The 13,517-nt window shown below is 35.0% G+C and overlaps 1 protein-coding gene across 1 annotated transcript in view; it reads left to right on the forward strand.

Moving 5' to 3' along the window:
- RASGRF2 (Ras protein specific guanine nucleotide releasing factor 2) overlaps nucleotides 1–13,517 on the forward strand; it is a 1,933,635-nt gene that overhangs the window by 690,789 nt on the left and 1,229,329 nt on the right. The window contains exon 5 of the mRNA XM_044064238.1: nucleotides 12,401–12,654. Within this exon, the coding sequence (XP_043920173.1) occupies nucleotides 12,401–12,654 (254 nt within the window). The remainder of the gene's footprint in view (nucleotides 1–12,400; nucleotides 12,655–13,517) is intronic.

Raw genomic sequence — 13,517 nt, forward strand, 5'->3', positions numbered from 1 at the left:
TGGGGATCTGAACCTCTTCTGCAGCAGCAACAGAATGGTTTGGCGGGAAAAGTATGTTTTGCAGAGGACACCGTTGCTCTGGAACAGCCTCCCCATTCACATAAAACAAAATTCATCCCTGTCCATATCAAGCATAACTTAGATCTATGGATGGGAAGCAGAACATTTACTCCCATACTACTAATTGACAAAGGTCCTAAATGCTTTATCTCATGCAAGGGTTTCCTTAAATTATCTATGGTATGATCCCAGATATTCTCATTAGGGGTAATATATTATTGACCATGGAATGGGTAAGGCCAATCTATAACCAAATGTGATAGGTTATTTTGAGCACAAAAAGGGCTGAGTACTTACCTATGAATCTATGAACCTATTTGGAAAATGTTGTCCTATCCAGTGTACATTAATATGCATTATGCATAGCTTTCAGTAACTGATTTTTTCACAGAACAGTGCTATGTTGCTACAGATACAAACCTATTTTTTTTTTATTTTCAGCTGCATTCTCAATGCTAATTTTCACATTCCTTTTATAATGCTTTATCTTGCTTCCTGATCTCATCAAAACTGCAAAATAAAATATGCCATTTCACCCAGAAAAATAAAAACAAATCTGTGTTACTTTCACTGTCAAATTGCACCAAATAGCAGTAAAGGAGTAGTGTTATGTTGCTGACAGTGGCTGTCTTACTTTTTTTATATTCAGCAGCACGACAAATGTTGAATAGCCTTTTGCAGTATTTTTAAAATGTTGTGTACTGCTTACTGCTTCTCCATCCCCATAAGGTGCAAAGCAGAATGTCTAAGCAGTGATAAAAATGTTGATTTTCCCATCCAGTGTACCTTAACAGTTGCTGTGTAAAGAGGCATCACAGAAAAAAATGGTTGTTGCCACTGAACTACTAACAGATTCTGTCCCATTTTTTTTTTTAATTCAGGTAACCATTTAGATATTTTCACTTATTTCCTGAAACAGATCACTTCTTTTCCACTGCATGACAACTACTGTGTATTCTGTGAATACTTGTTTTATTTTTATTTTTCCCTTTTACATGTTAAATAATGTGTAAATATACACTGCAAAAAAAAAAAAAAAAGAAAAAAGTGCCCCTCACCACCCAAGAGAGTTAGAGACGAACAGGGGATACCTTGTTATTCCTTCCTCTCTCTCTCTGGCCAGCATCTGGGTCAATAACTGAAAGCAGGTCAGTTAGATCATACCTATTTTTTATCACTGTACACCACTGAGCTGGCAATAGACGAGCCCTTTTTCTTTGGGTTAGTTGTGACTCAGTATTATTATCCCACATGCTACCAATATTGTATTGAACTAACGTGTGCCTTTTGCTCTTCAAAGACTAAGTTATAAGATGCTTTACTGTAGGTCTGCAACATTCCTTATACATGGCCTTGTAAACCCACAAGTATATCACTGTATATTACATCTAATTGAGTTGTACTTTTAATATGTTTAATGCAAATAAGTAACACACATAATCTCTTTATTAGACTGAGATATTAGATGTGAATAGTGGATGCTAATAGAGTATGCTCTTGTGAGTTTTACTCACTTCTGATCAGTTCTGGTCGAGAAGGTAAAGTCTAAGGGGTCAAATGCTCATGTCAGGTGTTGCCAAATTCCACAGTGAAATGACATTCCTCTGTTATGAATTACTCTTCACTGAACTGAGTTTAATAACAGCAGTTTATTTAATGTTTAATTATTTGTTGGTTAAAGTCCAATTTCTTCAGTTGTGTATCACTTTACCTTTCCATTTGTTGAAAGATTCTTTTGAATTTACTATAATTCAAGGAGTTGTTTTAGATCAAGGTCTGGAAAAATTATGATGACTGCATGATCTCTTACATTGTTTTTTTTTAATTTAATAAACATATTGTCATGTGATATGGCTATATATCTCTGTTCTGGTTGCTGACCTAGTTTGAGATTCGTTTGAGATTCTTCTTTTGTTGTTCCTACAGCATTTCATTTTGTATCTATTGCAAAGATGATCTTATTGTACATATTTCTAAGTATTTTGTATCTGTGAGGCATGTGGGCTTATCATATGCATGATATTCTTGAATTTTCTTTTTTTTTAATGTGTCTCAAGTTTTATAGTCCTTTCCAGAATACACATAATAGTCTTACTTAACACTTCTGAAGCAGGAATGTTGTAGGGAAATAATATCCTTGGGGAAGCCCTAGTCCAGGACTTTTATTGATGGAGGGATGCGGCTATACCCCCAATTGCATAATTTAGGATAATCCCCTTATTTTGCTGTTACTCATAGTTATTGCAGGTTTTAGCAGCGTAACTCTCAAGGGGATTGTGTTGTTTCCTCTATATCATCAAAACAGGCCAAACTTGGCTGCCAGTTTTATTTTTTTCACAAATCTTCTGTGTTATCCACTATTATGGATTTTCATTTTAACACATTTATTAAAATATCATTTAAGACATAGGCACACATATATTAATTTAGAAAAGAAAACAAACCATATTAACATTTTTTCCATTTACAAAGATTACTCATCACAAATTTTCTTTTTTTATAACAACCGTTTTTCAGTCCAGCATTCAATTCCTGCCCTTATATTGAACCTCACTCCTTCTCCTCCTGAACGTTAGTCTACATGTATTGTTTCCACAAATTTATTTATTTATTGACATTTGTTGACCGGGGAAGTCCAACTGGGTCAGAAACCTATTTTCAGCGGAGGTCCTGGGAAAAAAGCTCCACATAAAGTACAGATATTTTGACAATATACAGTATATATTACGCATGCAGTTTAGTTCAAAATATTATAATCAAGAATGAGAAGAAACACAATAGCTTAAAGCATTATTACACAAGATAAATAGACATTACACATACAGTTTGGTACAGCATGTTACAATCAAAAATGAGAATTATACAGTGTGTATTAAAGTATTGTTATCTGAGATAAATAGACATGGTAAAGCTGGAATATGAAAGAGTATTAGTGGTGCTGCGGTAGCGTTGTCACCTCACAGTTAGACGGTGCCCGTTCAATTCTCAGTTAGAGCTTCTTCTGTGTAGCGATATGCGTGAATGGGCGTTCCTTCGTTGAAGGTTGTGCGTTAGGCCCGACAAGCCAGTATGTAAAAATCTACTGCCAATCATTAGCGGACCGGAGTTCCGCTGTGGTGACCCCTAACCGGGAAAAGCCGAAAGACACAAATTAATTTGGGGTTAGGGTCTGTCTAGGATACATAATAAAGTAAACCATAAGAAGATAGGTGACTTTTTGTAGGTATAAGTTGTATGTTTATAGAGTGTGAGTGGGTATAGCTTTCCATGTAGGATTACTGAGATGGAGGGAGAGAGGATATAGTGATAGAGATGAGATATAGAGAGGGTAGGTAAGAAATAGTAGACTAGAGAAGAGAGATATTTAGAGACTAGGTAGACTAGAGTAGAGAGAGATGTATAGAGGCTAGGTAAGGAGTATGAGAGATGTTTAGAGGTAATGTAAGGGATATGAGAGATGTATAGAGGCTAGATAAGGAGTATGTGAGATGTTTATAGGTAATGTAAGGGGTATAAGAGATGTATAGAGGCTAGGTAAGGAGTATGAGAGATGTTTAGAGGTAATGTAAGGGGTATGAGAGATGTATAGAGGCTAGGTAAGGAGTATGAGAGATGTTTAGAGGTAATGTAAGGAGTATGAGAGATGTATAGAGGCTAGGTAAGGAGTATGAGAGATGTTTAGAGGTAATGTAAGGGATATGAGAGATGTACAGAGGCTAGGTAAGGAGTATGAGAGATGTTTAGAGGTAATGTAAGGGGTATGAGAGATGTGTAGAGGCTAGGTAAGGAGTATGAGAGATGTTTAGAGGTAATGTAAGGGGTATGAGAGATGTTTAGAGGTAATGTAAGGAGTATGAGAGATGTTTAGAGGCTAGGTAAGGAGTATGAGAGATGTTTAGAGGTAATGTAAGGGGTATGAGAGATGTATAGAGGCTAGGTAAGGAGTATGAGAGATGTTTATAGGTAATGTAAGGGGTATGAGAGATGTATAGAGGCTAGGTAAGGAGTATGAGCGATGTTTAGAGGTAATGTAAGGAGAATGTTAAAAATATAGGAAAGATGAAGCTGGTGGGGATGAGAAATGAGTAATAGTTCATTAATTAGGGGAGACAAGGTGCAAAGAAAATAGGTAGAGGATTAGATTTATTTTTTTTATAATTTGCTCCTTCCCTTTTCTAAAAATCCCACTTCTAGTTGTTTTATCTCTTTTACAATATTCAGTTCTTCAAATACAGTTGGTATAGATTTCAATTTCCATTTTCTAGTGACTACTTTTATAGCAGCTAAATTAATTAAACTTAATAAGACCTTAATGTGTCTTGGCAATTCAGATCATGTGTCTCATCTCAAAATAATCATTTCCTTACAGTCATTGGCACCTCAAATATTTCTGACAGAGTACTCTTCAGGAAATTTTTTAAATTTGCCAAGTCTTTACACATGAGTTGTCAATTTTTATGGTTTACGAAAGCGATGACCAAGGCAGGCTGAGAGTAATCCAATTTAATATGCCACAAATAACGTAAACACGATTGAATACACAAAAATGAACGCATTCACATAAACAGCGTTTTCGTCCACAGGGACTTCATCAGATGTAATGCCATATTAGTTTAAATGAATCATTTTATATAAAACCAACTAAAATAACATCCAATCATAGTTCTTTCACAATATGAACCTACAAATCATCATTCTAGCTACTACATAATATAAAATTTCGTCACTTCCTTTTGCAACCATAATTATTTCTTTAATATTACCTAAATCAATAAATTACTAAATAAAACTTTATTATATAAAACTCCCTATATTTGTGATGTTGACATTTTACAATGAAAATTATAAAACCATTTTTTTGTTTAAAACTTCTATTTAAAATATACTATTAAATATAAATATAAAGTCAAAAAACTACATGTGTAAAACTGTATTTTCTAAATAGGGTAAGGGTGACACCTACTGTCCAAGCATGGTAATGCATACTCCTTCACAACTTGGCTGATCTAATTTTCAAAAGTGGCAAAATAGAAATATATTCATTTAGCCCTGGTTTCTTATTTGCCTCCAAAGCCACTTGCCACCATAATTCTTTATAGGCAATATTTTCCTCCCAAAGGCCTCCTCTTATATTCCTTTTTATTTGGTCTAGGACAAAGAACAAAAATTTGGCTCCTGTACAAGTCCTTGTATGCCTGTATAATGCGTTTGTGTCTTTTTCTTTTTTGACATCATACATGTGTTCGTAAATACGTCTCTTTAGAGTCCTTTCTGTCTTTCCTCTGTAGAATGACTCACACTCCATACAAATAGCCAAATACACAAGTCCTATAGAATCACAATTGTAGTACCCTTTACTTTTTATACATCTTCCCCTACTTGTCAGGTAAACATTGTCTCTATTAATAATGTACTCACATTGTTTGCATTTACCACATTTAAAGGTTCCCACCTTAACCCTATTTCCTAATTGGCTTCTTTTATTACTATAATTATTATTTTCCAAAATTCCTTTTATGTTTATTGGGTTTTTAAATATCACTCTTGGTGTCACCTGGGGTAGTCCTTCCAAGTCGGTGAGGGCCATAAATCTTTCCCATTCTCTCTGGAATACAAATTTTATATTTTTATTCAATGAATTGTATTCCATAATCAAAGATTTTTGAAAATTTCCTACTTTTTCCTCTTCTGTCTTACTGTGTTCACTAGTTATACCAAAAATAGGTTGAAATCTTCCTTTTCTTCCCTCTTCCACTTCGGATCTAATATTTCTAATAAATACTAAAGGATATTCTCTATCGAGAAACATTCCTTCCAATAAATCACATTCCACTTTGAATTTTTCTTCATTATTTGTCATCCTGGACCCCCTCTCAAGTAGGATCCGTTTTTCATAAAGAACTGTTGGTTGTTTTTAATAGATGTGGCCTGGACATTGTTAAATTGATTAGGGATGAAAATAACAGGAATTTAGAGAACCTACAAACACAAATAGAAGCTATTGATGTGGCTATCAAGGATGACTTAATGTTTGAAATAGAAAAGGAAAGACAAAAATATTTTAAACTAAAAGATGATGTTGACAATAAATGCAATGTATTGGTGGATAGGAAGATGGAAAAACTAAGAAGGGACATTCTTGAGTACGAAAATCAAGTTTGTTACCCTAAACCCCCACCTTATAGGCATCAGTATTATAATAATAATACAAATTATTATAACAAAAATAAAAACAACAAAGTGATAGAGAATTACTTAGAAAATGAGGAGTGTAATGAAAGAGTTAACAATGAATATGATGTGGAATTTCCACCCCTGGATAGATATAATGGAGAGAGGTGGGTAAACAATAGGGGTTTTGGAAATTTTCAGAAACGAGGGGGGAGAAGGGGGAGGGGGAGACCATTTTATTAGTGGACCCTCACCCGAATGAAAATTCACTTGAAATAGAAGTAAATGACAATAAAAATACCTTTGAAGGGTTTACTATTTATAATTTTAGTAACTTAGTGTTAGAAGTACAGCATTTTAAATTATTAGAGAAGGGTTTTAAATTCATACCACTTACCCAAGGTAATTCCACTCAGACACTGATAGATATGAAACTTTTTTTAAGAAAAATGAACTTGGAACTGTTATATCATAAGGAAGGGATAAGTTCCAATAGTAATTTGGTAACAGGGAATATTAATAATAAAGGAAATCTTTTAGTTAAGAAATCTACTTTTAACCCCCCAGTTCACAATCAGCTGAAGAACTTTGAAGCTATAATGGAAAAGGAAATTAGGAAGTATGAAAAAAGAGTTAAACATAATACGGTTCATTACAACCTTAACCCACATGAATATGAGAAATTAAAGGAATTAAAAATGAATAAAAATGTAAGGGTAATGAAACCCGATAAAGGTGGGGGCATGGTTGTAATGGACGTTATCTTGTATGAAGGAAAGATGAACGATATATTAAGAAACGAAATTAAGTATAGAGAAGTTTCTATTATTGAAATTAACACAGCATATCAACGTATTGACAATATTTTAGAGGATATGTTTAATGAAAATCTGTTTACCATGAAAACCTTCGCCTTTCTGAAAACTGAAAAACCTATAATACCGGCCATCTTTGGCATACCAAAGATTCACAAAAATAGTTTGGACCCCCCCCTGAGACCTATTGTCTCAGCGGGTGGGTCCAAAACAATCTTTGGCAAAATATGTTGATCAAAAGGCTAAGCATATATGGTTACAGAAGGGAGCCATCTTAAAAGACTCCTGGGATTTACTGAGAGGGTTGAATAATAGCCTTTTTGATGAAGAGTTGATTTTCGTCACCATTGATATTGTTGACCTATTTGGATCTATACCTTATGAGGCTGGTATAAGAATGTTCGAAGAAGAGGTTTTTGGGGACAGTGTATTAACTCTAGAAGAGAAGGTAGTGTGCACAGGTTTAATGGATATGGTATTGAAAAATAACTTTCTAACCTTTAATGGAGAATTTTTTCAACAACTACAAGGTGTATCAATGGGGGCAGCCTGTGCACCTACCTTTGCTAATTTAGTACTAGCAAACTGGGAGGAACAGTATGTATTGAAGTCCACTTATGTCAAGTGTTGGACTTTATATAAGAGGTTTCTTGACGATATAATAATTTTTTGGATAGGGGGTAAGAAAGTATTAGAAGAATTTATTGAATATATAGCTAAAACTACTGACTTCTTAAAATTTACTTATAATTATTCTGAAATTAATATTCAATATTTGGATGTTGAAATAACAAAAAAAGACAAAAGTTTTGAAACATGTGTATACAGAAAACCCACATACGTGAATTCCTTTTTGCATTATAAAAGTGCCCACCCAATATATTGCAAAAAAAACATTGTAAAGGGGCAATTTGTGAGGGGGTCCAGGATGACAAATAATGAAGAAAAATTCAAAGTGGAATGTGATTTATTGGAAGGAATGTTTCTCGATAGAGAATATCCTTTAGTATTTATTAGAAATATTAGATCCGAAGTGGAAGAGGGAAGAAAAGGAAGATTTCAACCTATTTTTGGTATAACTAGTGAACACAGTAAGACAGAAGAGGAAAAAGTAGGAAATTTTCAAAAATCTTTGATTATGGAATACAATTCATTGAATAAAAATATAAAATTTGTATTCCAGAGAGAATGGGAAAGATTTATGGCCCTCACCGACTTGGAAGGACTACCCCAGGTGACACCAAGAGTGATATTTAAAAACCCAATAAACATAAAAGGAATTTTGGAAAATAATAATTATAGTAATAAAAGAAGCCAATTAGGAAATAGGGTTAAGGTGGGAACCTTTAAATGTGGTAAATGCAAACAATGTGAGTACATTATTAATAGAGACAATGTTTACCTGACAAGTAGGGGAAGATGTATAAAAAGTAAAGGGTACTACAATTGTGATTCTATAGGACTTGTGTATTTGGCTATTTGTATGGAGTGTGAGTCATTCTACAGAGGAAAGACAGAAAGGACTCTAAAGAGACGTATTCTGAACACATGTATGATGTCAAAAAAGAAAAAGACACAAACGCATTATACAGGCATACAAGGACTTGTACAGGAGCCAAATTTTTGTTCTTTGTCCTAGACCAAATAAAAAGGAATATAAGAGGAGGCCCTTGGGAGGAAAATATTGCCTATAAAGAATTATGGTGGCAAGTGGCTTTGGAGGCAAATAAGAAACCAGGGCTAAATGAATATATTTCTATTTTGCCACTTTTGAAAATTAGATCAGCCAAGTTATGATGGAGTATGCATTACCAGGTTTGGACAGTAGGTGTCACCCTTACCCTATTTAGAAAACACAGTTTTACACACGTAGTTTTTTGACTTTATATTTAATAGTATATTTTAGATAGAAGCTTTTAACATAACAAAAAAATGGTTTTATAATTTTCATTGTAAAATGTCAACATCACAAATATAAGGAGTTTTATATAATAAAGTTTTATTTAGTAATTTATTGATTTAGGTAGTATTAAAGAAATAATTATGGTTGCAAAAGGAAGTGACGAAATTTTAAATTATGTAGTAGCTAGAATGTTGATTTGTAGGTTCATATTGTGAAAGAACTATGATTGGATGTTATTTTAGTTGAATTTATATAAAATGATTTATTTAAACTAATATGGCATTACATCTGATGAAGTCCCTGTGGACGAAAACGCTGTTTATGTGAATGCGTTCATTTATGTGTATTCAATCGTGTTTACGTTATTTGTGGCATATTAAATTGGATTACTCTCAGCCTGCCTTGGTCATCGCTTTCGTAGATTTGCTTTGCTTGGTGGAGTTAGGAGGTGTTTTTCTACAATTTTTATGGTTTGCTGAAATTTCTGTGGTGTCATTAATGAAACAAAATCCACTGTTTTTTAGAAGTGAAATGCAGTTAACTACGCATTAAGCCAATTGAAAAAAAAAAAACAAAAGAAAAAACAGTTCAATGACCACATAAGAAAGAATTTTCTCAATGCTCTTTTTGAAATGAGTTTGAATGCAAATATATTCTGATAAATATGAACTGTGTTTTAGAAAAGTCATACTGTTTAACCCCTGAATTATAAAGCTGTTTCTGCACCTATATTTGGACACAGATTGCCCCACAGCAGTCATAGTCCAGGCAATCTATAAGTATTCTTATAACACATTAAATGCAATTTTAATTCTAAAGGCAGGGCTGACAAACTGCATACCAACCACACATATATTAGGATCTTGTTTGCAGGACTTTCACTCTGGAATTCAGAAAAGGCTACAGTCAGTGGTAAGCCCTAACTAGGTTATTTTCCTGCTAGTCGTAACCATTTCTAATTCAGAGACAGGGCCTCTGCAGTGTTTCTACATGGTATGTAGAATGATTGCAATGGGTTGGCTCTTTGGCAGTGCTAAATTCTAATGATGCGTTCTGGGGAAGATGATCTATGCTAATTAGCCATGTGCTCTCTGTGGAAATGCCTGTAGCTGCGTATGTTTTCTCAGTTGCCCAACTTAATTAACTCAGCCAAATGTTCATATTCATTTATTCATTTATTATTTTCAATGGGTGAGGTCACATTAGAGTTATGTGCCTGAGAGTTAGTAGTGGTGGGAGTCTGTTCATGTGTGTATGTGTGTGTGTGTGTGTGTGTGTGTGTGTGTGTGTGTGTGTCTGCAGAGGGTGAGTGGTCTCAGGTGTGTGTATGTGTGTGTGTGTGTGTGTGTGTGTGTGTGTGTGTGTGTGTATGCAGAGAGTGAGTGGCCTCAGGTGTGTGTGTGTGTGTGTGTGTGTGTGTGTATGTGTGTGTGTCTGTGTGTGTGTGTGTGTGTGTGTGTGTGTGTGTGTGTGTGTGTGTGTGTGTGTGGCCTGTGTGTGTGTGTGTGTGTGTGTGTGTGTGTGTGTGTGTGTGTGTGTGTGTGTGTGTGTGTGTGTGTGTGTGTGATTGTGTGTCTATCTGGATGGTCACAGTAGGGAGGTTAGTTTTAGGATAGGTATGACAGATGTGTGTGTGCATAGGTAAATGTGAAATCTGGTAATGGAGGCTGATCTATGGTGTCTTTGTTTGTGTCTCTTTGTGTTTGTGTCTGTGGAGGGGCTACCATGCCTGTAAACTGGGTCCACTTCGTAATGTCGAGATTTAACAATCTTGAAGCTCTGAATATCGATGCTCAGAACATCGAAATTGCGGAATCTCGAAAACTGTCAATGGAGATTGCCATACAGTGCGGAATGGGAACTTTACTATTCTCTTTATTGTAGTGCAATCTCAGAATTGGTATATTTAAGTTGCAGGGGGTATGGGGAGTACAGGGGGTGCTTGTCCCCCCACAAAAATGTGATTCCTGATGTTTTGCTGTTTTAGTTTTTTTTTTTTTCCAGATTCCACAGTCTCGAAGTTCTGAGCATCAGTATTCAAAGCTTCGAGATTGTGAAATCTTGACATTATGAAGTGGACCCCTGTAAACTACGTCAGGCTAATAAGCAAATCCTGCAAAAGTGGGAGTTGGGGGACACTAATTAGCAGGAAATTTGAAATATTATCTGAAGCCACTTAAAAAGTTAATAAAACACCATGAAGTTGGGCTGAGCAAAATATATATGGGGATACTAGACACAAAGGACATTACTTAAGGTTTTGCAGCACAAATGACATACGATGCAGGGGTAGGAACACAAGATAACAGGAATATTTTAATATGAGAATATACAGTATACAGCATTTTAAAAAGATTCCAACCCTCTACCTTTAACACAGGAAGCATTTCCTTAACACCTTAGTGCTTTAGTTATTTGCACTAAGTGAGGACTTAATAAATAAACAACTCTAGCTTTAGTATGTAAATTTTGAGCAAAAACAAGCATGAAACTCTAATCTCTAGTATTATTGACTGACTGTAATGGTCCATGAATTAGAAGGAATGGGGCAATTGTAATAGCCAATATCAGGGACATTCTGTAAAATCAGGGGCACCTGAAAGAAATGGGGTGCCAGAGTTAAAGCATCATATAGTCTCCACAGCATGACACAAATTTTATTTATAAAGACATTACATTTAGTGCATTAGTCCCACTTCTTGGGACTTCATCAGAACATTTTAATTAACCATTCTAAAACTTATTGAAATCTTTTCCCATTGCCCATGTGACCTGTTTCCTACAATTATTCTTATTCATTAAATGTTCATTACAAATTCAGTGAAATGGTGAATCAAAAATTTAAAGGAACAAACACATAAATATCCATTTAAAATAATCCTTTATGTAATAGAATGATCTTGTTATAATATGCTATATGTTGTTGTTAACCCTGGTAAATGAATGACTGTGTGAACTAAAATCGATGCCAACAAATATGCATTATTGCTACCAGAAAATTTAAAGTAATCCGACAGTTTTTATTTTAGGAAATTTGTAAGTAATGCTGACATTTTTACTTCTAAGGTACATTTATCTTGTTTCATGCACTTGTATAATTGGAATAGTTTATACAGAAGATATACTACATGAATGCAACACTCCCCCACCCCTGCTTCCTCCCCAGTTTATGCATGAATCTAAGAATACTTAAGTTTTCCAAAGAAAAATAATTGATTTCTGACATAGTACACTTGCAGTTTATGTGGGTAAATGAAGCTGACTGACATTCATGCAGCAGTTATGTTCATATTGTGCAGTGCATTTAATATATTGTGAGAGTATTTCTAGATTGCCCGGACTGTGATGCATATGGAACATATCTTTCCTGGTGTGCATCTTTATAGGTGAATGAAACTGTTTACAGTGAATAAGCCATAATGTTAATCATATGTATCTGTTTGCTTCCTAGGTGCAGAGTTTTATGAGGGGCTGGCTTTGCAGAAGGAAATGGAAGACAATTGTTCAGGACTATATCTGCTCACCCCATGCTGAGAGCATGAGGAAAAGAAACCAGATTGTATTCAACATGGTAGAGGCTGAATCCGAATATGTACACCAGCTGTATGTCCTAGTCAACTGCTTTCTCAGACCCCTGAGAATGGCTGCTAGCTCCAAGAAACCCCCCATCAGTCACGATGATGTTAGCAGCATTTTTCTCAACAGGTACTATTCCACATGACATGTAACTCAGTTTAGATAATATTATTTGAGTCTTGCGGGGAAGGCTTCTGTTTTCATTTTAGATCAGCACAGATGATTTTCTTAAAAGCACTTAGATATTTTGGTCCAGCATCTCCTTAGCTAAAAAATTACGTTTTATTGTAATACATTTGTTTTACAATTCATTAGTCAAATATTTCAATGAAACCTACATCTGCAACAATATTTTGGAAACGTCAAGAAATTTGCTGGTATGGGTAGTATATTTTTCCTTATATACATGTAAATAAGTAGATCATAGTGGTTCAGTGTTCAGAAACAGAAAACATTTGCACTGCATTTGAAATTCACATCATAAATTTACTTCAGAATTAAAAGTAAGTTCTTTAATATAATAGAGTAACTTGCTACATCTGTGAGCCATATTCCTTGTTTTGCTCCGATCCTGCAGACTACTGGGATTTTTTGTTTGTTAGGCCTACAACCTCATCCCTATCAGACAGCTTGTGTAGTGGAATGTATGAGGCCAGCCCACAACAGTCACTAGTAAGCTACCTGCAGGTCAGAGATTTCACAAACTGCATGACCTGTTCATGCATGCAAGTGGATCCACTTGGGGTATATTGCTTACAACATACATCTGATAACAGAAACACATGGCAGACAAGCAGATCATGCACACACACACACACACACACACACACACACACACACACACACACACACACACACACACACACACACACACACAAATGCATGCATCCACATGCATGTTATCTGATGTGTCTGCTTACATTTAGTAGAATCCTGATTCCACACCCCATGATTACTGTTGTGTAGCAGCACTGAGCAATCAAACTGCCATG

Source organism: Protopterus annectens, chromosome 2.part2, assembly GCF_019279795.1.
Source record: "Protopterus annectens isolate FY-2018-M chromosome 2.part2, PAN1.0, whole genome shotgun sequence".
In the NCBI taxonomy this organism is placed as follows: domain Eukaryota; kingdom Metazoa; phylum Chordata; order Ceratodontiformes; family Protopteridae; genus Protopterus; species Protopterus annectens.